At 40.9% G+C, this 25,575-nt stretch overlaps 1 protein-coding gene across 1 annotated transcript in view; it reads right to left on the reverse strand.

Annotated features, from left to right (window-relative positions):
* Positions 1–25,575, reverse strand: part of Ryr3 (ryanodine receptor 3) — a 359,038-nt gene that overhangs the window by 213,120 nt on the left and 120,343 nt on the right. The window contains exons 17-20 of the mRNA XM_076849384.2: positions 23,691–23,824; positions 21,700–21,941; positions 12,805–12,997; positions 2,463–2,679 (exon numbers count right to left, since the gene is read on the reverse strand). Of these exons, the coding sequence (XP_076705499.2) occupies positions 2,463–2,679; positions 12,805–12,997; positions 21,700–21,941; positions 23,691–23,824 (786 nt within the window). The remainder of the gene's footprint in view (positions 1–2,462; positions 2,680–12,804; positions 12,998–21,699; positions 21,942–23,690; positions 23,825–25,575) is intronic.

Genomic DNA, 25,575 nt, shown 5'->3' on the forward strand with positions numbered 1-25,575 from the left:
CTGGGACAAAGCAATACTAGCTCCACCTACTGGGAGTCTAGAGTTCCCAGGGAAGGTGCTGGAAGTTAGGCTCCCTCTCCTTGTGCTCTGCAAGGGACTGGGCAGCACCCAGGCAGCTCTGCCAAGGCCAGGCGGTAAGTGCTCTAGTTAACAATGCGTCACTGTCAAGGGTTACCATGCCCTTGGGAGGCCTGGGGGTGAAATGCCTGAATAGCTTATATTTAACTTCTGCCTTTGACAGTAATTTCAGAGAATGATAGATTCTAAAAAATTACAAGATCTCACTCAAGGTAATAAATTACACCTTTCCAATGAGAACTTCTCTATTATTTGATTGCCCAGCAACATTTCCCTGGTTACGGGGTCCTCACGAATTCAGCTTTGTGTCTGGATGTCAGAGTTATTCTGGTTTGTGGCTGTGTCTCTGCTCTGTGATTTCTAAATCTTCAATCTTGCATGTTTGGAGAACTCTTCTCATTCTCAGGCAACCTTCCTCCTCTCCCTCATCAAAATGCTCCCTTATGTTTTGGTTCTCTGAGCCAGTTCTTCCAGGAAGCCCATGTTTTTGCTTACTAGCGGGAGAGGCAACCAGGAGTGCAGTAACTCACTCTCTTCCTTCTTCCTGTGTAGGCACCACTGCCCTACCCTGTTCACAGAGTTCTTCTAAACTTGAGCCCTCAACTTCTTGTCTGCAAGGGGTCCAGAATATGCCACAGAGGCATAAGGTTTATTTTGAACTGAAAAAGTTTGGCAAATAACTGATGCAGGAAGGGACTTTTTCCAAATTCCCATCATCTGCTTAAAAAAAGAGCTTCCCCAAAGAATCCAACTGTTCCTTCCCAGGGAAGACTGATTCTTAGCACCAGAGAAATGTCAGCACCACACCCAAGCAGACTCTGTCACAAATCTAGTCACATCTCTCTTCTCCTCACCTAGGGACCCATTCATCTATCTCTCCCCAGAGTCATCTGTTTTCCAGGGAGTACCCTTATCATCTCCCTCCCCCTAATAAAATGGCATCTAAGTTCCAAATGCCAACCTCCTTCCTGAGTCCCCTTTCTTTGTGAACTCTCTATTAGGAGATTAAAATTGATCTTTTTCTCTTGCTGCTCTGAGAGTCTTTGTTCAATTTGCAGGTATCAGTTATAAAAGGTAGGAGGGTAGAAGAGAAGCTTTTCCTTCACAACATATGAAAAACACAGGAACCAGACTTTCTAAATCCTAGGATCGTCTCTAGCGCACCAACTCCTCTGAGTTTCCTTTCAGCTCTTCTCTATATTTGAGGGGCCATGTCGACCGTGAACAGACAGAGAAATCCTGCTTTTCTATTTTATGGGAATTCATGATCACTAGCTACAGGAGGTAGCTACACAGAGATAGAGATGAAGGTGAGGGGGTCATATGAATGTCATGGTAAATGCATACTAGAGATGGTCTTATACACACTATTAGCCCCAAGTGCCTTAGGGGCAAGGTCCCTTTTTTCATTCATTTTCTGTAAGACCTAGGATAATGTTTCTAATAGCACTGGTGTGTAGGAAATGATGAGAGCTGTTGCATGCCCAGTGTCATACCCTGTAAATGTCTCTCTCTCAAAATGCAGACCCCGAGGGGTTGAGGATGGAAGATCACAAGTTCCAAGCCAGCCCCGGCAACTTAGCAAGGCTCTAAGCAACTTAGTGAGATCCTGTCTCAAAATAAAATAATAAAAAGGGCTATGGATGTGGATCAGTGGTTAAAAGCCCCTGGGTTCAACCTCTGGTACAAATAAAAAATAAATAAATAAAAATTAGGAAAAAACACAGGCCCTAGGCAGAGAAAGAAAATATCCATTTACCAGCTTTCCTATTCCTCCATACTATCTCATTCTGTTCAGTTTTATTTTCCTGCTTGTCTCCTGCATGCTCCCCTCCTCCAACTGTCCAGCCATGTTGAGAATCTCCATTGCCACCTATTCCTATTTTTTGTGTTTCTGCTTCTAGACCCTTATTTACCTCATTCCTATTAGATCACCCCTGGACACTCCACCCCAGTTAAACCTACTAAAAGCCCTGACTGAATTAGATCTGTTCTGTAGACTCCCAGAAATATTGTAGCCTAAAGGATGTCTCTAGCACTTATTTATGCATATAGTTCATTCTGTATTTATTACATTTGGCCTTTAAAAAAAATAACACATTTGCTTCTTGTGTCTTCAACTTGGCTGTGAATTCTCAGAGAGCACTGGAACATTTCTGCCTATCCATGGTGGAGAACAGTGCCTTGCATGTGGCAAGAGCTTAATATACTCATTGATTAAGAAGTCTTTTATCTGTGCACAAAGTAGAAACAAGAATAGTTGTTTACACTGCACAATTCTACGGAATGTATAGTAAGAATGGTTCAAAGACAACACAGAAGAAAGAAGAATTTAATCTCACTTTATCTAAGGGAGTTGCCTCTCGTTGGCAACTTGAACCTACCTGACTGGTGTCTATAGGGCATGGGATAAAAGAAGCTTGAGAGAGGAACTGGGTGGTACCCAACAGATCTCTAACGCCATCAGCATCACGTTTATATTCTTTGACAGGCTCCAATCTCATCTTCTCTTTGGGAAGTAAGGCTTCATAGCAAGGGGCATATCCCGAGGGAGGCAGGAACTTAAACTCCCCGTGACGTCCACCCATCAGGAAACGTACTCTGTCATTTGAAGAGAGCAAGAACAGAAGTATCAAAAAATATCCCAGGCCAAAGAAATGAAAATTAAAGATTAGATCCCAATCCTTGCTTCCTGAATCATTTTGTTGTGAAGTGACTGAATTCAGATTCAGCACAGCAAACATCCTAAAGTAGGTAAGAAGCAGTGGAGGGATAATTGAGTGTGAAGGCAGGGTCCTCAGCTGACCCACATCAGCTATGTTGTTTTTGGGTACTGGAGATTGAACCCAGAAGCATTTTACCACTGAGACAAATCCCCAGCCCTTTTTATTTACTTTGAGATAGGGTCTTGTTAAATTGCTTAGGGCCTCACTGAATTTCTGAAGTTGATCTTGAACTTGTGATCTTCCTGCCTCAGCCTCTGGAGTCACTGGAATTGTAGACATATGCCACCGCACCCAGCTCTCAGCTATGTTCTTACAAAGTTATTTATAGATGAAAGCACTAGGTTTTAAAAGATAACTTTATTCTTACTCTAGTATGTAATTACTACAGATATTACTACAATACTGAAAAGGATAACAGTGATAATGATGATGAGATTATTCTCTGTAAAGATCACATTAAAATTACACTATGACAACTTCATTTTTCCTTGAGGGAAATTACCCACACATCAATTAAAGAAAACATGGTGTAACTATCTAGAGAAAAGAAAAAATTCTTATCTTAATATCCAGGACAAAATATTGAATAACACCAGAATATTAACCACAAATAGCAAACTGACAGATGTTATTATATAGAAAGGATGCACTGCAAAGGCTGCAGTTACCCAAAGCAGCCATATGAGGGCGACTCTGAGGTGGTGACTGTAGGGGGCAAGTGTTTGCTCACTAGGATGCTGGTGCCTTTCTCAGGGGCACCATACCCCTGCTATCATCCAGACCTGACACTCTAGTCCACACCAGTAGTCCCTCCTGGGAACTCTCAAGAAAGGGAAAAGAACTCTTCAGGGCTCACAGTAATGACAGGCAGGTCAATTACTGGCACACATAAGTAATCCAACAGTTCAGTATTCTGGCCAAATTTCAACTCCATATGTACAGCAAACCATAGGGTTAGGGTTAGACTCCAAAGTGTTCCCTGTAAGCTGGAGAAAATAAAAGTGGATGATTTAAAAATGATACATCATATGGTCCTAGATTTGTAACTACAAACGTAACTTTCACAAATGAAATGCACCCACCTTAAATTGGTGAGGAAATTTGACCATTGATTTAAATAACTGAAAAGTAGCAAGATAGATAGCCCTGCAGGTTCAACGATAATTTCACGTAGGAAAAAATCAATATACATATAATGCTTGCAAACAACATTTATTCACTCCTTCCCTCTCTCCATTCATCAAATCTATACTGAACCCATACAACTTGCATTGGTCTCTGCCCTGGGGATTCAGCAATGAACACAGTACTCAGTGTCCCTGATGTCACAGGTTTTTATAGAAGACCAATAGGCACAATTGCCAATTAGGAGACAATGTGAGGAAGGAATGGAGAGGGAGATCTGAAATAACTCAGGGAATGGGGTGGCTGATAGAGAGGGGGTCGAGGTAGGCCTCTCTGAGGAGGAGTCCTGTGATTAATCCTGAGGGATAAGGAAGACCCAATGAGTTCAAGATGAGCTTGGGTGGATCAGACAACAGAGAGGATGACGGTGTGAGTGAGGGTACCACGGGCCTGATGTCAGAAAGGGAAGCCTGGGAATAGGGCTGTATCAGGCAGGGTCTGTGAGCCCTGGAAAGGAACTGAGATTTTATTCCAAGTGGGAAGCAGTACATGAATTTTAAGGTGGGGAAATGAAAGATTCTTCTTGTGGTCCTAAATAGGTACAGGGGACCACACAGGAGGCTCTTAGAGTAGTTATAGGGAGTTGAGGGTGAGGTGGCCCAAGGTGATCCAAGTAGCCAGCTTTGATCTGGAATTAGGATTGTTAGGAACTGCAGACAGACTGGGTGTGTGAATAGAGGGGGATGCTGTATTGGAGGAAGGTTATGGTTTAGCAAAGCTCTCGCAGCAGGACACTTTCCATTTCCTTTAACCAGAACATTCTGGTAAGAGAGCCTTGAAAGAGTTTCAGTATTGACTGTATTACTGTGGTTGTGGACATAGATAATTATGAAACTGGAAAATAAAAATCTCTCCACGTGAGAAACGTCAAAAATTTTCCCCTTCCCAATAAGAACAGATATTTTATACAAATTTTGTAAAATGCTATTTTAAAATTAATTGTAGAAATCACACTAAACCGCCCACTATCCCATTTAAAAATACTAAACAGTGATATAGAATTAAAACCACAATTGTCCCTTATGAGTGTACCCACATTAAGTGTTATGTAATAGGACATGATCCATATGTATTAAGAATATGAACAATGACATTAAAAGGAAACTGAGTCATTAGCCTGCTGTGTTACTAATTTAGTGAACCTTCAGGAAATAATGACTAAGCCTTGAAATTATTTGTTGAGAACTTTCCAATTCAATTACAACATAACAGACTGTGTTTCTGACATGCTGAAACCATAGGATAAAATTGGATCTTTTCAAGCAAAGAATTAGTGTGGGGAGCTTTCTGCCGTCTTCTCATTGAGCATCATTCTTTGAGAAGTTGAATGCCTGGGACCTTATATAGCAAGTGTGTTCTGTTACTCACTAGTGTATGGATTCCAAGAACATAAACGGTGTCTCACAAGGACTTCTAGATGGCCTTAATTATTCATGAGCCTTCTTGCCAGTTCTGTTTGGTTTTGAAATGTCTCTTATGCTTTAAACTCTGCTGGATAGATAACAAATCGAGGCAGGAAGAGTTTTATGAAATATTTAAGGAGAACAATGCTTTGTTTTAATATCCAGTTATTTAAAAGAGAACAATTATTTGGTTCTAAATCTTAATTCCTCTAACAGTCATGAAAAACTGTAAAATGAAAACTTAACATAGGCAGAAATCAGTGTTTACTGCTTACTGAAGCGTTCATCTTCAAACACCATTATGCTGTGCTTCACTGAGTGGAAGACAAGGTCCTGGATTGCTTTGGAAGTCCTGCCAGACAAGAGCCCTGCTCCCCAGCAGGTGTGACAGAACAGGAGCTGGTCCCAGGTACATCCTCCATCTGGGGCTCATTTCCCAGCTGCCAGGAAAAACCAGCCCAGACTCGAGGCTGGGAAGGGATCTAACACATAATCACTAATACGGGGGTCCCCCCATAGCCATCCTGGGAGGCCCAGAGTTAAGAGGTTCAAAGGAACAACTAGGATAGAATGTGAGTTTGAAGAGAAAGATTAAGAGGAGGAAATAAATGCATGAAACCCACTTAAATTATTGGAACACGTTATTAAAGTGGTTCTCTGAGTTTGGCAAAGGTCCAAAGGCAGACCTATGAATCCATTATTTAATGGATGCCAAATATTTGCACATCCTTAAGAGAGGTGCTGGTTCAGCTATACAGGACACACCAAAAAATGATGTGTCACAGCCTCAGTCCTCCACCCATCTCAGACTGATGCAGGGAGGAGTGAGTTTGGAGAGAACTATCTGGGAGAAAGGGAGGAGGTACTTTTCTCCATCTGAAACCAACTGATGAGGACATCAGGAAAGGACTTAAGACTATAGATAATGTCCCCTGGCATTTAGTGAAGGACACACATACTTAGTGACAAAGTAGAAAGAGAGCTAGGAAGGGCTATATGGCCAACTACCCTCTGTCAGGGGGACACCAGGCACTGGTATCCCTGAGGGAGTCTGACATCCACCATCTTGGAAGGGCCTCTGCCCAGAAAGACAAATGGCTGGGCTCAGGGGCTGGAAAAGGTGGGCAGGGGGTTGTGGAGGGAGTTTGGGTCAGCTCAAGGGAGCAGCCAGCAGGAGTGGTAGGGCCTATGCCAAAAGAACTGTGGGAGGAACTTGTAGCCTGAGGCTAAGTACTTACCGGCTCCCGAAGAGAAAAAGGGACAGATTGTAATGACTGCCACCTAAGGGTCCCACATGATAAATGCAGGACTCCACAGGATGTGCCCACCCCCTTGTCCGGTCTCCTCTAGCTCTATTCCAGAGGAGTCTGAAAGGGCTGACTAGCCCAGGGGCAGGCTGACCTCAAGCTGCAGGCAGAGTTGGGTCAGGGCTCAAACCTTAACCACACAAGACTCTGGGCTTTATAACCAAATAGATGGAATTTAAAAATGACTGAGAAAATTATTCTTATTCCTAACAGGAACAATAATATGAACAGGAACTACCCCCAAACCCATCCAAGGTCAGAAGTCTAGGGCTTAGATTTACAGAGGAAGAAGGAGAAACAATCAGTTAACCTACTAGTCTATTTCTCTCAAGAAATTGTTTATCTGGCACTTACTATTTATCCTAACTCTGACTCTGGGAAATGGGAATGTATAGTTGGAATGTAAATTTTTCTTCTCTCGATATTTTCTTCTATTTTTTTGGATTCTTTCAAATCTCTCAACTTCTAACAAATTTTAAATTCAAAATAAGAGAATTTAAGAACTGAATTCATCAAAATCAGTTGGCCTTTATCCTCAGATTTTTTTCCTCGATTAATAGATTTTAAAAATTATTTTCACTGATCAATTTAATCACTTCCATTAAAGCACCTGTGTTAGCTCCTTGAGTTCTTCCTATAGCACAGATGTTCCACCTTAGGAAGAAGTGTTTCTTTTCTTCCTAGAGTGCTAACAGTAAGTGACAGTGTCCTTAGATTCCTTCACCTCAGAGATGAACAATTGCTTCAGTAATAGCCTGCTGGGAATAGAGAAGTTTTGGATGTATAGAGGAAATACCTTGTCCTTTTTTTTTTTTTTTTTAAACACTAATTTTGAAACACAGGGCAAATTACATTGAAAAATTCCCACTAGCATTTTTAATTTCATCTTTTGAGATTTGTGCATTTTTGCTTGCAGATTTGCAAAATGATGAGAATACCTATTACAAATACCTAGATCTGAAAGATGGACCCATAAATAAGAAAAATTCAGTAAAAATCAAGACAAAATTTTGCTGTACTCAAAAGAGGTGACTCCTTTTCCTTTCTTTGGGCTACAATATTATTATTCATAGCTCAATGGAGTTACCATAGTTTTATTAGATGTCTTATCACTCTTATCTGCTATGGAATCCTTCCCAGAAGGATAGGGTTACAAAGAAGAGAAGGACACAGGCTATAGTTAAGAGCAGAAAGAATGAGCAAACTTTTGCTGACCTGAATTTAACTCTTAAGGTCATGATTCATAATTGCATCTTTAGTCTGTATCACTAAGACTGGAGAACAATCTGAGTTATGGATATCCCCACATTCATATTTCTTTTTGGCTAGTGTCTGACGAAAGCTCAGGGCAGTCCAGCCAGTGCTCATCATGTTCTCCGCAGAAGTATATTTATCTCAGCAATAATTTCCACAGCATTGACCACAGCAAGCTGGAAATAGCCAAGCTGCTGGTTACCTGAATTTTAGCCAAGTCCAGTGGATACCAATGGAAATAAACAGCAACCACAAATACCAACCATTTTGGATGTTGTTTCTGTAAATTAGAAAGGGCTGGATATAGAGTTATGTAAGATGATTACATGGATCTGTGGGGAGCTTATAGCTATAAAATATATTATGCTATAGTAAATAAATCATCAATTTTTGTAAACTAAAGAACACTCAATTACACTACATACTGTAGCTTTTGCATAATGCTCTGTGATTCATGTCCTGCTGCCATTTGTGGTGATGGTGGGTGAGACCACTGTTTAATAAGGGCTTCCTGGCATCTAAAGTACCTGACCCTTTGGGGTTGGCTCCAAGGTACATATGGCTCTTCTCAAATTCTGTTCTATGTGGAATATGGTGGTTATACTGAAGGCCTATTTCACTACTGCCCACAAACGAACCACGTTGAGAAGAAAACTAGAGGCACATTCATAACAGTTAGGAAGGAGAGCACATATCGATTTGTGGATTTTTGTCAGTAATTACTCATGCTGCCTTTGACTTCACTGTAGGTAAATCTAATTGAAAACGATTTTTGCTCTTTGTGTGGCTTTGCTCTTCGATGGCTGCTGGCAGGGACATCCTAATCAGGTATTATTAACAGTATAGTTTGTAATGATAAAAATAATTATAAAAAATTCAAGACTATGACCTCATTAATGATCATTACATAGAAGGAAATGGAACTATGAAAGATAAATCTAATTTAGAAGACATACAGAAGTTAAAAACAAATATGAGAAATGATTCTGAATGCCTGTATGATAGGTGAACAAGATCCAATCTCTAGGTTGGCATAAAACCTTGCATCTCCCTGGGAGAGATGCTATAAAGCCGACAAACGTCCTACAGTATTGGGGAAAACAATTTTTAAAAATTTTGTCATTAAACACATTGCTTTTCAGTAAGATTTTTTAAATTAACTTGCAATTAACATCCTGGTTTCTGTTTCTAGTTTTTGGATAACTAAAGTAGTACAAAGAGCTTCTGGGTTTTAGCACTGAATTATACTTAACCAGCTGATGTAAGAACAAGTATGGGTTTATTGATGCCATTTGCTCACAAGTAAAAATAAAGCAGCTGGTTACTGTCAACACAGGACCACACTGACCTGATCAAGGACATCAAGGGTGGACCTGATGTATTTCAGTCACATGCATTTCCCAACTACCTAGGCACTGTGATTCCACCTCTCTTTGAGCCACATCATGTTGTGAAACCTAGAGACAGGAATGCGTCAGAGTTGATGGTTTCTTCAGGGAGAGGAGGCTTGAGAAGTATGTCACATATTCAGGTTGCCCAGACCTAAGTCAACATATCTGGGCTCCTCAGTTTCTTAAATGATCTCAGAATTTATGCCTTATACATGGTTGGACTTCTCATTTTTCTCATCTTGGAACTTTGCCTCTGGGGTATCTTGACAGTCAGAAGACTGCATTGCTTCCTGACCTAGACATAAGATACTAGAAATGTCTTCCACTTGGGAAACCAGTCATCTATACCTTTACTTACTAAGTGCAATTAATTCTTTGTCAAGGTAAGGTTTCAAAAAAGCCCTACACCCCCTAAAAATTACAGACACAAAAATCCCATCTCACTGTTGTAAGGGGACTAGAAGGATGAGCCAACCATGAAGAATTATTATGTAACCTGCAAGAGCAGATGTACTGTTTTTTACACACAAAATGTACAGAAAAGTCCACTAGCCAGGAGTAAAGACCAAGACTCATTCTCCAAAGTTCTGAATTCACTTAAGTAATTTTCTCAGGTGACATACTTGTGTAGTATGTTGAAAATATGTTAAAACCAGTGAGTAGGATGTGACCAAAACAAACAAAACCAGAAAGGGTGATAATGATGGGTGACAGGTCATTAACTACCCAAGAAAAGTGGTCCTGGGCACCAATGGCTCAGGGTGATTTTGTTTCTCCAGAGAAGACACAGGTCAAGGGTGGGGACCGTGATGCTGCTATGCTGTTAGATTTCTACTTAGTCTCTCTATTCCTGGGGAACGGAGTGGGCAGATGCACAAGGGGGCTTACATTGGGTTCCTCCTGACTGCCACAGGTCTCTGCTCCAATCCATTTTCTGTGTTAGTGAGCTGTGTGTTCCTGTCTTTCAATAGCACTCCTTGCTTTCAACATGCTCCTATGTATGTCCAAGAGGATATCATTATGTGCAGTCACATTTAAAAAAAGAGAATTGGGAAGAAATATTCTCAGCAGAGAACACAGACCAAGAACGGCAACTCTTTAGGACATAATGACTTGGGCTGATTTAAGATTCCCGGGCTTGGAGCTATGTCAGCCCTAGTAAAGCCTTACTACAGTGCTATACCATTTGTTATAATAATCTCAAACAATATTAACACTTAATTTCAAAATATATCCATTTTCATGAGTATGTTAAGTCCACTAGTCAGCAGTAAAGACCAAGACTCATTCTCCAAAGTTCTGAATTCACTTAAGTAATTTTCTCAGGTGACATACTTGGGTAGTAGGTATACTATCTTTGAAAATACGTTAAAACCAGTGAGTAGGATGTGGCCAAATATAAATACAAATATATGTTTGTATATATGCACATGCATATATACAAACATTATATATATATACCTGTCTCAAATTCTGGAGGTTGAATATCATCTCCAAAAGATAATTCTTCATTCCTAGATCATTTATTTAATGAAACAGAGCCAAATTTTCATCCTCTTGGAAAATATGCAAACATGTCTTGGTTTACCAATCCACATGAGTTGCTGAAAATTCCATCACTTGGACACCTGGAGCTCTGGGAGGTTCCTTTGTGGTCCCAGCTCTAAGCTCCTTTCTCTACAACTCTCTTCCTTCTGTGGCCCTGTCCAGTGATTCCCAAGACACTAGTACAATTCTAAGTGTTGATTCCAGTCTCCCACTCAATCAACTATGATCTCTTTAAAATACAGGAAAGGAGAATGACAATTTTGGGAAAGAAGGGTTACTGTGGAGTCTTGCCTTACAGACATTCAAATGTATAATAAAGCTAAAATAATTAAAATGGCATCCAACTGGTACAAGGAGAGTGGGACAGGGCAGTGAATTCATGCCCAGTGAGAGGATATAGAAAAACAGCATGTGTAGTACAAGCCCAATTTAATGTTAAATATTTAAATGTGTATATAAAAGGGTAATTTTATCATCTTTGGATGGCACAGTTACGGGTTATTGCCATTCCTCTGGTTTACATTACTATTGTGAGGAGTAAAAAGAAAAACTAAATATAAAAATGTAATCACAAATTGGAATATCTAAAGCCAATAGAAAATAGTTTAACAGTCTTAGTACATGAAGAATTGTCCAAAAATAAGTATCAGAAAGGCCACCAATACAAATTTCCCTAAAATACTGGGTTGAAAAAGTGCATTATAACGATAAACCTTAACAATGCTTTGCTATGCTAGTAATTACAGAAATAGAAAATTCAAGCTCTAAAATACAATTGTTCTCAAATTGGGAAGATTAAAAATAACCAGTAACAGTAAAGGTTAATGAGGATTCAATCAGTTGGGCATTTCCGAATTTTGCTTTAAATGACACTGTGGGTCCAAACTATCAGAAAGCTTTGGAGATGTGTTTCAGACTTAGAATTCTTCAAAGTTTAAAACAGAAAGAAAGTGCACGTAGCATAGGCATATATTATCCAGAGTTTCCAGTCAGGTGAAGGGCACTAATATTTCCACAGTTTAACATATTCACAAGTAGTAGGAGAAATGAAAGACTCAAAAGAGCTTTATTGATGTTAATAGTTTTGCCATAAATGAATTTAAGTTAGATTTGCTGCAAGATGAATTTATAAATAAATTTGTGCTTTTTAGAACTTTTCTGAATTTTGAATTTTTTGATAAGATATTTGTGTTCATGCAAATTTCCTAAAAATCAATTTGGCCATATAATTTTAATTTTAAACTTTATAAAGTTCATACATTTTTTGACCTTCTAGGAGGAACAAAATAGAAACAAAAAAATGAGTTATGTGCAAAGATGTTCATGGTAATTTCGTTTATAACAATACCAATAGAATTGGCATCAAAGTATAATAAATGCAATAGCTATATTATGGGACAGCTAAATAAAGAGATATTATGTGGCCATAAAAATCATCTTGAGGATACCCAATGACTTAGGAAAAGGATCATTACATATTGTTGAATGACAAGACATAAAACTTTATATTCCATGTGATTGCAATTTGTAAAGTATACATGTTTGTAGATAAAAAAAAACCACTTGAAGAAAATACACTAAAATATTAGGAGATTGTAGCTAAGCATAGGAGTCACAGGTGATTTTTACTGTATGACTTATAATTTTGTCTTTTGAAGTTTTTATGATGAGTATGGAATAATTAATAACATAGGATTATCTCAGTATATAATATAAGCCCTGCAATGGGAATGTGTTCAACAAGGGTATAAAAGGAATGACTGGTTGCCTCTTGCCCAGCATCACCAATTTCTTGGGGTAATTTGGCTTGTGGGAATGAAGTCTTGAAGGAGATTGCTGGCTCCTTAGTTCCCGAGGGTGATGAGAAAGTGGGATTGTGGCTACTTTCCAAGAAACCACAGTCAGAACTTACTTGACACCTGCTGAAAAGCTCATCACAGGGAAGAAAAGCCCGTCCGTGTTGAAGTTCTCAAACATCCCCTGCACAGGCTGCCCGTTGATGCGGAAAGAGATACTGGGCACTCCAAGGTCAAGGCAGCAGCTCACCACATCATCTGACTTCAGCAGATGCTGGTTGATGGAAGCCACGGCTCTGGGTATCCGGCCTGGTGAACACAGAACAGGAAGAAAGCTGCAGAACTTTGGAGGCACTTATCAGGCTGGTGAAGAAGCTCAGAGGCCACCACTGGGAAGTGGGGATGTGTGATGGGTACATAGGAGGTCTGGAGATGCAACTTTGTTTTCCCTGTGTGAGATGAGCAATGAGAAATGATCTTCTAATTTGGCCTACAGACAGACACATGCCTGAGACAAGTCTAAGGGGAAGCCCTTAGGCTGCTAAGAATGAGAACTAACATGAACTCTGCCTGCTTGATGTGTACTCCAACTCCTGTGTTGGAAGTATTGGATAGCGGCTTTTACTGGGTGTAGTAGCTCCTCAGAGATAGGAGTGTGTGAGTCTGTTTACTCATGAGTGCCCAGAGACCTTGCTTTCTTCTACTTCCTCAAAAAGAAAGGGCCACTCTAGCATGGATACAGAAGGCAGCCAAGGGAAGAACTGCAAGGTCATCTGCCCAGGAAACGGCAGCATAGCTTGATTTTTTTCTTAAAAGAACTTTATTATCTCAGATAAACAGGACACACATTGTCAATTATATTCTGCAGTAGTGATTAATTTTTTTCATATCTTCCATGAGATGATTTATAACTTCCTGAAGCAGTGATGACCTAAAGTGGTGAGAAGATCATCTCTCTGCTCTTGTATCTCACACCATCCTATTCCAGAAATTCTGAGAGTAAGTTATCATAATCCTCCCATCCCTTCTCCTACCAGGCTTACCATTCCTATGGGGAAGACAGCAATAGTGCAGCAGAAGTCAAGTATCAAAACAGGGTTTCAGGCAAGAGAGAAAAAGATACCTAGTTTCTTGATTATGAAAGTAATAATGTTCATTAAAGTTTGTCATTTATATAGAAAAGTATACAAAAGGGAAAAAACACAACTCTGTAAAATGTTTCTAATACATATGCACTCACATACATCTTTTATCCAAACTGAGATATGATAGATTTCATATCTTGTTTTTTCTACTAATCTGCGTTCCCCAGGTAGAAGAAGCCGCTAGATCTGCCTGGCAGAATGGGGCAGATCCACACTTGGAGAACGAAAGAAAGGTGCACTAGATAAATGGGAAAGGAAAGAGGAAAAGGAATATATGCTGTATTTGCAGAATGGCTGGTTTGCTAAGGTTGGAATGTGTTGATTAGGGATGGAGAGGGAGATGGGATGCAGCAATAAAGCTGCCCAGCAGGAGAGCCACAGGACATAACGCACTCATTGCATATTGGCCAGTCAGTCTAGCAATGGCCTTACATTCCGCCCTTGTAACCTCAATACCTCACTTGGCTACTGAGAATGAAGAACAAGTTTCTTATCGTGGAACCTGTGGTAAACATTATTTTAAAACAAAACTAACCCAAACTCAGAGTTTAACATCTTTCCAATTTTTCCATTTGAGGAAACCAAATCCTCCTAGCTCACTGTATGGAGTATAGACATGCTGAGTCCCAGAATCTTTTCTTCCTTTTATTGAAGTCTATTTCAAAAACAATGTATGAAACTGGGGTTGTGGCTCAGAGGTAGGGCGCTTGCCTAGCATGTGTGAGGCACTGGGTTCAATCCTCAGCACCATAGAGAATAGAAATATTGTGTCCACCTATAGCTCAATATTTTTTTAAAGTATTATATTAAAATTCAGCAAAACTTACTATGTTTGTCTTGCTCCTAGGAGTTCTTATTTTCCCACTAAAAAACAATCTTACTACATAAAATGTTCTTTCCATTAATTTAACTTCTAGAAAATATCACTATAGTCCTTTGAACAAATCCTAACAGATCTGTGATTTGGGAAACACCAGGGAATAACTGAAATTCTACCTTGGACAAATACCCTTAACAGAATCTAGATTCTCAATGGATAAAAATACCAATTATACCTTTCTGAGAACCATACAAACCAGGACAAAACTTCCAGTGTGGATTAACAACCCCCTTGTTGTTTTTCCCTATCCTTTCAGAGTTCTGTTAGTTTCTGAGCCTCATCCCTGAAAGATAAATATCCCTATTTTCTTGGAGGATGCCCTTCATCTACCAGCAGTGCTTTGATGCCATTGGAAGCTGAATTCTGTGCTTTATTTAGCCTTTCACACGCCATAGCTGCCAGGTGCCTTCCAGAGCAAGGATGGTGAATGATGTTGTCTCTTACCTCCCTTGTTTTAAGAGGCTGGGCTCCAAGTAGAAGTTTCCTTGGAACATCTGCTCTGATCACTTATTGGCTGACTGAAGTCACAGATAGACTACTTTTAAAGTACCAATTGCAGAGAATACAGAGTTAGGACTAAACTTACCAAGAAATTAAAGGGAGACTCTTGATAATTACTGGATATAAAATATACTCAGCAAGTGCTTAGAGCAATACAAAGGCAAACCTCTTTGAATAAAAAATCCCATTTTATATAATATTTATGTTGTGAAAGGTCATCTAATGAACTGTATCTCATTTTTTAATTTTTAAGTAGTATGAAGAGTGTGAAACTGGGAAATGAGGCAAATGTAGGATTGTTTTTGCACACTCTGTTCAAGGATTCTGCCCCCATCCAGAATAAAATCTCCACCCTTGTGAGAGTGTTCAAGATTCCAAATGATTTGGAAGGATAATGAAGCCCACATTCACATAAAATGCAGTGTGGGGCATGATTGCATACATCTATAATCCCAGCAACTTGGAAGGCTGAGGCAGGAGGATAGCAAGTTCCAGGTCAGTCTCAGCAACTTAGCAAAGCCCTAAGCAACTCAGTAAGACTGTGTCTCAAAATAAAAAATAAAAAAGGACTGTGGATGTGGCTTATTGTTAAAGCACCCCTGGGTTCAATTCCAAGTATCTAAGTAAGCAAGCAAATAAATGAATGAATAAGATGCAGTTCCTTCAAAGTACTCTGTAATGAGGTGGCATTGGGTAGAGGACCCTTTGAGCCACATAGGGTTGTTGAATTAAATCCCAACTCTATACCTGCTACCTGAACCTGGGCCTGTGATTTTATGAGAGGCTCAGTTTCCCCATCTGCTAGGCACAAAGATTCAGAGAAAGAACCTGTAAGACAGTTGTTTTAGAGATTGTTATTCCTATGGTTTTGATAAAATGAATAGATTTAATCAAAAATAGAATTGAATGACTGATGTCCTATATACCACTCATAAGGCAGAATAGTGTCATTACTAAGTGAAGTTTCTAGAACCAGACTGCTTGGGCTCGAGTCCAAGCTGTCACCAATGATGTAACTTTGGAAAATCAACTTGATTTTGTGAATTCTAGTTTCCTTGTCTGTCCACTGGAAATAATAATGTTACTCCAGAGAACTGCTGGAGTTTCTAATCAATTGATCCTTATAGAATGATCAGAAGACTGCCTGCCATGTTGTTACCTACGACAAAGGCTATTGTGTTTATTAACCACAGAAATCTTAATTACTAGGGTAACAGAAAAACTTACCAGAACATTGTATGACTATACTTTTTATAATAATTGGAAAAATAACAATATAGAAATTGTAGTATTGAGGGCTTAGTCTAAAAGTTGACTTAAAATCTACTTCCTTTATAAAAACATAATGGTAGAAAACTCACACTTCCAAATGTGCTTAATATACTTGATGCTTTTTTAGAACCAGTAGAAATGTGATGTTATACAAGAAAAAGCAAACGGGTTTCAGAGTTTTTCTAAGAGCAGCGTCCACTGCTTATTCGTGTATTAAGAACTCCGAATAATCCTAGAGAACATCCACCAAGAGCCCAGGGAGTCTTGCCAATCAGAAGAAGAAATGTGCCCCGATTTAAAGACTCAGGCCCATGTGGAGGGCCCAGGAGCTTGTCAAATGAAACCCAGTGCTATCATCTGGATCTTAAATGTTCCCTAGAAGTCTGTGTGTTAAAGGCTTGGTCCCCAGGGTTGTGCTAGTGGGAGGTGGTGCAACCTTTGAGATTGTTCTGGTTTGGATCAGGAATACCCCTCAAAGGCTCATATAAAGGCTTGGTCCCAATACAATAATGTCTAGGGGTGGGGATTTTGGGAAATGATTGGATTATGAGGGCTTTTGACCTCATCAGTAAAATAATCCATAATGAGATTAATAATTTGTTGACATTCATGGAAAGTGGTAGAAACTAAGAGGTAGGTGAGGTGGGCCCTTGAGCCCACTGCCCTGAGCTGAGCAGCTTCCTCTGCCATGCCCTTCTGCCTCACCTCAGGCTCAAAGCAATAGAGCCAACTGATCTTGGATGAAAACCTGTGAAACCATGAGCCAAAATAAATCTTTCCTCCTTTAAGTGGGTTTCCTCAGGTATTTTGCCCAGTAACAAAAAGCTTATTAATACATAGTAGGAGGTCTGTAGGGACATGTTCTTAGGGAGATTGTGGAGCCCTGGTCTTCCCTTTTCTTTTGTTTCCTGGTGGTGAGGTGACCAGTTTTATTCCTCCATGTGCTCCTGCCATGATATACTGTTTTTCCACAGGTGCTAAGCAACAGGGCTATCTGATCATATACGGAAACCTCCAAGACTGAACCAAAACAAGCCTCGGACTTCATTATCTCAGGTATTTGACTAATGCACCTTTTAAGATAAAGGCAAAGCCTACTTAATCATATGCTGCATATCATCAAATTAACCCAAGGATATATAACTACATGATTTAATCCCTTCTGTAGATAACTGGAAACTGTGGTACTCCGCATTTCCATAGCTCCAGGTATTGCAGATTTGGCTTTGTAACATAAACACAAATATTTAGGCATTTAGAATGAGAAAGGAGCCAAAGACACATAAAAAGCTGCCATTCTAGAGACATTCCTCAGATCTCCACACAGCACTGGGGTAGGAAAGGTCTGAGTTATACTGAGCTACGTTTTCATAGACAAACCAACAGCCTGGGGCTCATCTTGGTAGGGAGATAGGTAACATGATTCCCTTGTGCAAATCTGACTTCAGAGATAAATTTTCTTGATGAGTCAGTAAGTCTCAACTAATCAAGAAACATAGCTTTACTCCATCCATTTACTCTTGAATCAGTTATCTCTTGTAAAGATGAATTCCTCTGCTTACTCCAATTCTGCAGGGGAAAAGGGGGTTAACAGGGCAGGACAGGTATGCCTTCCTTAGCAGGTTAACAGTAGCATACTGGAGGCTGCTCTGAGCTGAATTCACTTCCAACTGTTCTTTCCAAGGCCACATGGAGGCTATTTTCAGGAGAGAAAAGTCATGCTATCACAAAACAGTCATTCCTCCACAAGGAGATCACAGGGCTGTGCTGGCCCAGGATTCCACAGGCTTTGGAAAGTGGTCAAGGAGAGGCTGTTTCCCCAGATGATGTCTGAAAGTGACTTCAGAGGCTTCCATAGCTGCTCTCCCCCGTATAGGAAAAAAGCTGATGTGTGCTCCCAGGATTCCACTCTGAACTTCTCCAACTCAGCATGGGCCTCGGGTTCTGAACTGGTCTTGAAGTAACTGGGACTCTGGAGTTGGTCTTTACAACTCCAGTGGACTTTACAGAGATGAGGGAGGGAAACTGTATTCATTGGGTATCTACTACATGTCAGAGACTTCATATCCTTATCTCACTGAAATTTTATAAAGCCATGTTATCTTCACTGTGTTTTTTTTCTTTTTCCTTCTTCTTAAGCCAAGGTCTCATTGTATTGCCCAGGCTAGTCTTGAACTCCTAGGTTCAGGTGATCCACCTCAGCTTCCTAAATAGCTGGGATTAAAGGTGCATACCACCCTGTCAAGCTCTATCTTCACCTTATCTGAAGAAACTGGGTCTCTGAGAAGTAATTTGCTTAGTGTTAAAAAATCAGTATGTGGCAAAGTTAGGATTCGAACCTAGGCCTAACCCAAAGTCAGTTTTTCTTGAACTCTTTCCATTGACAAAGCATTAGAAGAACTGCAATTCTTTCCAACTACTGCAACATCTGTTGTACTTTAATAAGTAAGTTAAAGACCAGTTCAAGGCAGTGGCTTAATTTATGCACTGAGACATCTTTAAAGTTAATGGGCCTGGGCATTTAAATCTTGAGGAAAAGAAGAAAAATCATCAAGACCAGCTTCCAAACTCTCTCCCTAATCACCTTCCTTTCCTTCCTACAGCAAGTTGCAGTGCCATTTCCATTCCATTTCTTCATCAGACAATTACCCTTTCATCAGAGAGTCTGGAATTCACTGCTGTGCTGGTGGGAGTCATTAACAGAAGCCTTATTTCTTCAGCAGGAGCACATGCTGACATATTTACCTGCTGTGCCTTCTGCAAGATATAGGTTTCAGTGCTGGCTGGGGAAGTCAGAATGATGCCCAGACTCAAGGAAACTTTGTTTCTTAGTGACAATGAAAAGCATAAATCTTGTAGACACTGGTTTCCTCATAACTCATCAGATACTAGAATCTAAGGGATGAAGTCCCTTGAATATACTTTTATGACACTACATTACCAAGTGTGTGTAATGTTCAGAGCTACAGTGAGAAGCTCAGTTAACAGCCCTCTTTCCTCTTCCCGACTCAGAGCCACTGAGGATGATGATGAACATGGGCCCAGAACACCTGGTGCTTGACTTCAGAGGTGACAGAATAGAAGGTGGAGGGGGACAATTGTTCATTTTAGGAAGTATAAACAATCAGAATGTTCAGTCCTTAAATGCACAGACAGCAGCACTTAATTGACACATCACTGCTGGGTTCTCTGCTTGCTCACTGAGGTAGTCATTCCTCAGATGTCTACAAATGGATACCGGGACTGAGGAAGTACCCTGTGCAGTGTTGTTAAGTCTGGACTAAGTAAATTTTCTTCCTTTGAGAAAGATTAGCTTCTTTTTGAGACAGGGTCCAATTTGTTTCATCCAAGGGTCGAGGAGTGCCCCATATTTCCCTAACACAGCTCCATGCAGAGTCCTTCTCAGATGTTGTGTGGTTCCAGAGAACACTAAGTTAGGGTGACGAGGTGGCAGGATCTAAGTAGCAATCAACAGGCAGGGTAGAAATGATTTCACTAGTCAAAACCATTCATTCCCTCACAAACAATCCTACCAGGGGCTGCTGATGTGGTGGGCATATCCCAAATCACTTCCCCAGATGGATTTTTATTGATTTTTTGTTCTGGGGATTGTACCCAAGGGCACTCAACCACCGAGTCACATCCCCCATCTTTTTTTAAAATCATTATTTTGAGACAAAATCTTGATAAATTGTTTAGGGCCTTGTTAAGTTGCTGAGGTTGGCTTTGAGCTTGTGATCCTCCTGCCTCAGCCTCCCAAGTTGCTGGGATTATAGGTGTGTACCACAGCACCTAGCCCCAGAGAGCTTTCTGAGAACCTTATGACAGCTAATTAAAAAGGCAAATGGTTTCTTCTGTACAGTCACAGGCTCGGTGATTCCACAAGAGACTATGAGAACCAAGAAGGGAAGGTATAGCTTCCACAGAGACCAAGGATGAGAGAGCAAGATTTTCCCTTTACCCAATACCCTGCCATTTTGCATTTGTTTTCTTCTGAATCACAGTGTTCCCTTGGACATGCAGAATAATCAGACTTTCTCATTCTTTCCCCCAAATGAACCAGGATAAATAAATGTTCCTACAAGTTTATGACATTCCTGAAAGTTTTAAAATGCTTAAACTGGATGTAAAACAGCACAAAAAATAACAAAAATCCCATACTAACTGTAAACCATTCAACTACAATAAGCATGCCACAAGGATATGAGCTGCCATCATTGACATCAGGCAGTTAGGTTTTAAGGCTAAAAACAAAGGGAAGAAGGAAAATAGGGTTGGCTACATGGTTCTGAATACGAAAGAGCACAGAGTACACAGGCTTGTCTTGTAAAGACCAACTTTGCCTTCATACTGGATTTAAGGAAGAATGTGTGTCCTGGTTCCTTAATGTAAGAAGAACACAGCACAATGTTTACATGAGGGATTCCAATAAGGGACACAATGTCTCCAACTCTAGTTTTGCAAAAGATACAGAAAAGACATGCTTTGGTCAATGGACAGGAGAGGTGGACTCTTACTTTGGGTCAAAACCTGAGATTGCATTTTTACCCAGGTAGAACCAACCAACCACCAGCCATGGATGATTTTGGGAAAAGCATCAATACTAATATAATGAAGGGAAGCCTTGAGTTCTTAAGGTTAACATCTATTGTGTGTGGAACTGATCTAGACTGTCAGCAATTGTGACAGGAAGCAGCAAGCAGTACTGACAAGACTATAAACTTGTGAGCAGATCACGGTTCTTCCTAGTGTGTGAATTTCTTAGGTATCTTGATGTCTCAGTTTATACATCTGTAAGATGAGACAATATTTTCTACCTTATGGGGTCACTGTGAGGATGAACTGAGAAAAACAATACATAAAAAGTATGTAAAGCTCTCTGCCCAGTAAATAAAGATGTTTATTTTCATCCTAAAAATATTATGCCCAGTAAATAAAGAGGTTTATTTTCATCCTAAAAATTTTATGCAATAAGAACTGTACATAGGTTCTGATCTTGAGAAAAGTGATTGGCATTGGATCACGTAGCTAGGAAGCTGTCAAATAATGGCTCAAGTAAGTCTAATTTAAACACAATGCTCTTCCCACCTAACCATCTGAGACCCAGGAGTCTGTATAATTTCAAATTACAGTAGCAATTTCAGCTTGAACAATTTGAGGCTCAATTATTTGCAGTAAGGGATCAAGGGCTGATATCTTTGCCAGGAACTCACCTGACCAAAGATGAAGTCCATCAAAACCGTAGGAATACAGGTCATCACCAACACCATTGCCTCCCCATCCTTCTCCACCTCCAGGGTATGGCGCATAGCCCGAGGAGGAGGCCCAGCCAACCCTCAGATGTGTGGGCTCTGCTGTTAGGAAGGGGTCCACCTGGTCAATAATTAGTTCAAAGTACCACTTCTTGTATTGGGCTGAGCCCTCAGCAACTCCCAGGAAGATGTTTGGCCGGATACTGAAATTAAACACAGCACATGAGAGGCATCCACAGAAGCCACACAACTGAAAAAGCATGTTGAACAGACCTAATAGGAAGCATTGGTCCAATGAAACCCAGAACAAGAGCATTTTTATGTTTTTTTTTTTTTTAATTGCTTGAAAGTAGAAAAAGCTTGCATCCTTCAACAGTAGGTCAAATTCTTAGGTGTCAGGACAACATTAATTCCACTATAAAATATAAATGATGTTTCTTTAAATATTCCATTCAAGGCAACACATTTATTGAGTACCAACCATGGGCAATGATGCTGAAAATATTATACAGAGTTTCACGATTACAAACCTTTGTGTCTTTCTGTAAGTGAAAGAAATTACTTACTCGAGTTCCATCTTCTGGTAAATTGGTTTAAGCACCCTCATTTTCAAAATAGCAGCTTTGTACCCCAAGCATTATTCATAACAACAGCCTCTTAAAAGCCACTAGTGGGCAACCTTGTTAAGGGCAAGAGGTTTTTAATGTGTTCAGAAAAGTGGTTAAAAGCTTGGAACAGACCAGAGCTTTTATGATGGACTGTCCCCGGGCTGGAACCGTGTCCTGCTCTGGGTGGGCAAGGAAAAACTGTACCTGGAGGAAGGAAGGCTGTGTGAAGTTTAGGTCTGTGCCGCTCTACACCTAAGAAAGGCTCCCCCCCCCACTATTGTGGATTAGCAGCAAACTTGGGAAGAAAGTGAATAAAGACCCTGAGGGCTAACTAGTCCAGGCCCAGGGAGTTCACAGGGTTCCCATGTGGCCACATGTGTGGACCATCAGGTGAGAGGTCCTGCTGGACCCATGCTCTTCCTCCTGGCCTAATCCTTTGGTAGGAGCTGGGCAACTGGCTATGTGCCAGAGGATAAAGAAATAATGGTATCAACTTGAGATATCCATTCTATTAAAACATTTAAGAACAAAGATTGGTGTATTATAAAGAAGTTATGAGATGTGTATTCATGGCTAATAAAAAATTGTGGGCTACTTCAGGCCAACTTCTTTTGTCCCTGTGTGGGAAATATTCTCTATCTGCAGCCAGTACAAGGGAAAAGTTTGAGCAACTTTACTGAAGAAAGGGTTGGAGTGCAAGGTCTTAGTCAGACAAAGTGCACATTGGCCTCCACCCCCACCCAGAGTTATGGCTTGGATTTATTAGAAGGGATAAGGAAAAGGGAAAAAAAGCACACTCTCAAGGGAGAGAGTGGGCCCTCTCAGAGAGGAGGAGGATGGCGTACCCCTCCAGCTTTTGGGGTCCCAAAGAAGCTTCCATAGAGTCCTGTCCAGGTCTACATTTTGACTTTTGACTGACAGCCCAGAACCCACACAGACTGCCTCAAAGAGAGGGGACTGTCTGGAAGAGAGGATGGTGTGGTGCTCAGAGAGCTGGAGTTTCAGGAAATCAAGTCCCCCAATTTTTGCCTCAATTTCTTGCCCCTTAATTGGTTTATTACACTTCGAATAGCCCTCAGCAAGTTTTACTTTGTGAAGGTCTTGATGTTTTGGTTACCAGGGTGAATGGAGGTTATGAGAGTTTTGGTGACAGAGAGGGTCCAGTCCACCGGGTAGGGTGTGACCTGATCTTGTCACAATTGTTTGCTCAGTCGTCTTATATGTTTGCATTACCATGAAAACTATGGGTGAGCAACCGGAGTTCAAAGCAGCCCTATCCTTCCTGACGGTTCACAAGATGGGAAGAACCTTCCTTGGCATCTGGAATGGTGGTGGTGGCCTTACCTGGTCACATCATTAATTAGCCGTGTCTGCAGGAGCAGGTTTCTCCGAGGCAGCAAGTTGTCACAGATGAGATTCTGGTTGGCTCTCACTGCAACCCCATTGCAGAGACAGAGGGAACACAGGACATCCAGAACCTGAAGCAGGACACACCCACCAAACCTCAGGACCACTGAGTGTACATTGGGTAGGACCCAATCACCTCACAGGAAAGCAGCAGGAGTGAAGATAATGGGACTGGGTAATGGGTAGAGAACCAGCTCAGTGCTGGAGAAGTCTTACCTCCGTGAGAAGCAGGAGTGAGTGATGTCTTAGAGACTACTACTACCTCTTGAGGTGTTATAGTTTGCATATGAGTGTCCCCCGGAAAAGCTCATATGTTCATGCAGGAGGAGGAATGATTAGATTATGAGATCTCCAATCAGTCAGTGGATTAATCCATTTGGTGGGTAATCATTCGAGTGTATTACTGTAGGAACTATAGCCAGGTGAGATGTGGCTGGAGGAAGGAGGCCACTGGGGGCATGCTTTGGGGATTGTATATTTTGTCCCTGGCCCTTTGCTTTCTCTGCTTCTTGTCTGTCAAGAGCTGAGCAGTGTTCCTCCGCCATGATGCTCTGCCTCACTCAGGCTCAGAGCAATTAAGTTGGCCAACCATGAGCTGAACCTCTGAAACTGAGTCAAAGTAAACTCTTCCTCTTCCGAGTGGTTCTTATCAGGTATTTTGGTCACAGTGATGAAAACCCGACTAACACATGGGGAAATGAAGCATGGTTTCCTTCTAGACCCTCTGCCCTAGTCGTGTGCCCCATACCTCCAATCTTTGCATGTTACCTGTGGTCACTGTTCTACTACAGTGGATAAAAGCCTGACCTCTGAAGACACACCATCTAGTCAGGGGCAGGACTAAGGTATGGTGAGGGAGTTAAGGTACAAAATCTAGGCACTACTTAGGCTCAGAGTCATAAGTGCAGGGCAGAGGAATAAAAAACTCTACATAGTTTCTCAAACTTCTACCCAGCTCTGATGGTACTTTTCACTGACGATTAGGGGCTAAGACAGGTCTTAATGAAAAAGCCCTTTAGATACCCATTTGGTTATAAGGTCCTTACTTGTAATAGACTTGGAAATCTTAGTTGGTAGGGCAGATTCCTGTTTCTGGGTCTCATGCTGTGATTTCATTGAAACTCATAAGGTACCCTTAAATTCCTAGAAATTAGCATTCAAAATATTTCGCCTGCTCTCCTCCTCCCATCTGGAAGGAAAGCAAACCCGCAGGAGCCCAGGTGGCCCATGAATCTGAAGGACCCGTCACCAAGCTGCTTCTGTTCCCGTTTGCCAGCTGCCTGGGAATTAGAACCAGTCTCTGGCCTAATCCTGCAGGCTGCCATCTCATCTGCCCTGTCTCATTGTGCCACATCCTTTCAATCAGATTTTGTGACCGTATCATGGCAGAGAACACTGTGTAGGGCCAGGCACTGTTCTGCTCTCTTCGCCCCAGAGGGGAGAAGGTGCAAAGAGCAGTTGATAAATAACAGCCACAGTGTGGCAGGCTGCACTGATGGGGAAGGGAAAGCTGTAATTCCGTCTTTCAAAGTGGCCACCAAAGATTCAAGGCTTAGTGGGGTTGGAGAGAGTCAGGTTGCTGATGGCATTTGTGTCCTTAATTCTCACAAACCAATTTTCCACCTGACTCCCAAAATGTCAATTTTGTTCCAGATAAATACAAGGCACGTTTATGGGACAAGCAGAAAAAGAATCCCAAAGGCAGTTTTCTGGGGGACTCTTAGCATTACCACTCCACGAAAGAGCAACGATGGAAACCTGAAATCCAGAGGATCATTTCTCACTCTATGAAAAGAGCCATAGATGGCCAGAAAATTAGCTG

Source organism: Callospermophilus lateralis, chromosome 3 (assembly GCF_048772815.1).
Source record: "Callospermophilus lateralis isolate mCalLat2 chromosome 3, mCalLat2.hap1, whole genome shotgun sequence".
Lineage (NCBI taxonomy): Eukaryota > Metazoa > Chordata > Mammalia > Rodentia > Sciuridae > Callospermophilus > Callospermophilus lateralis.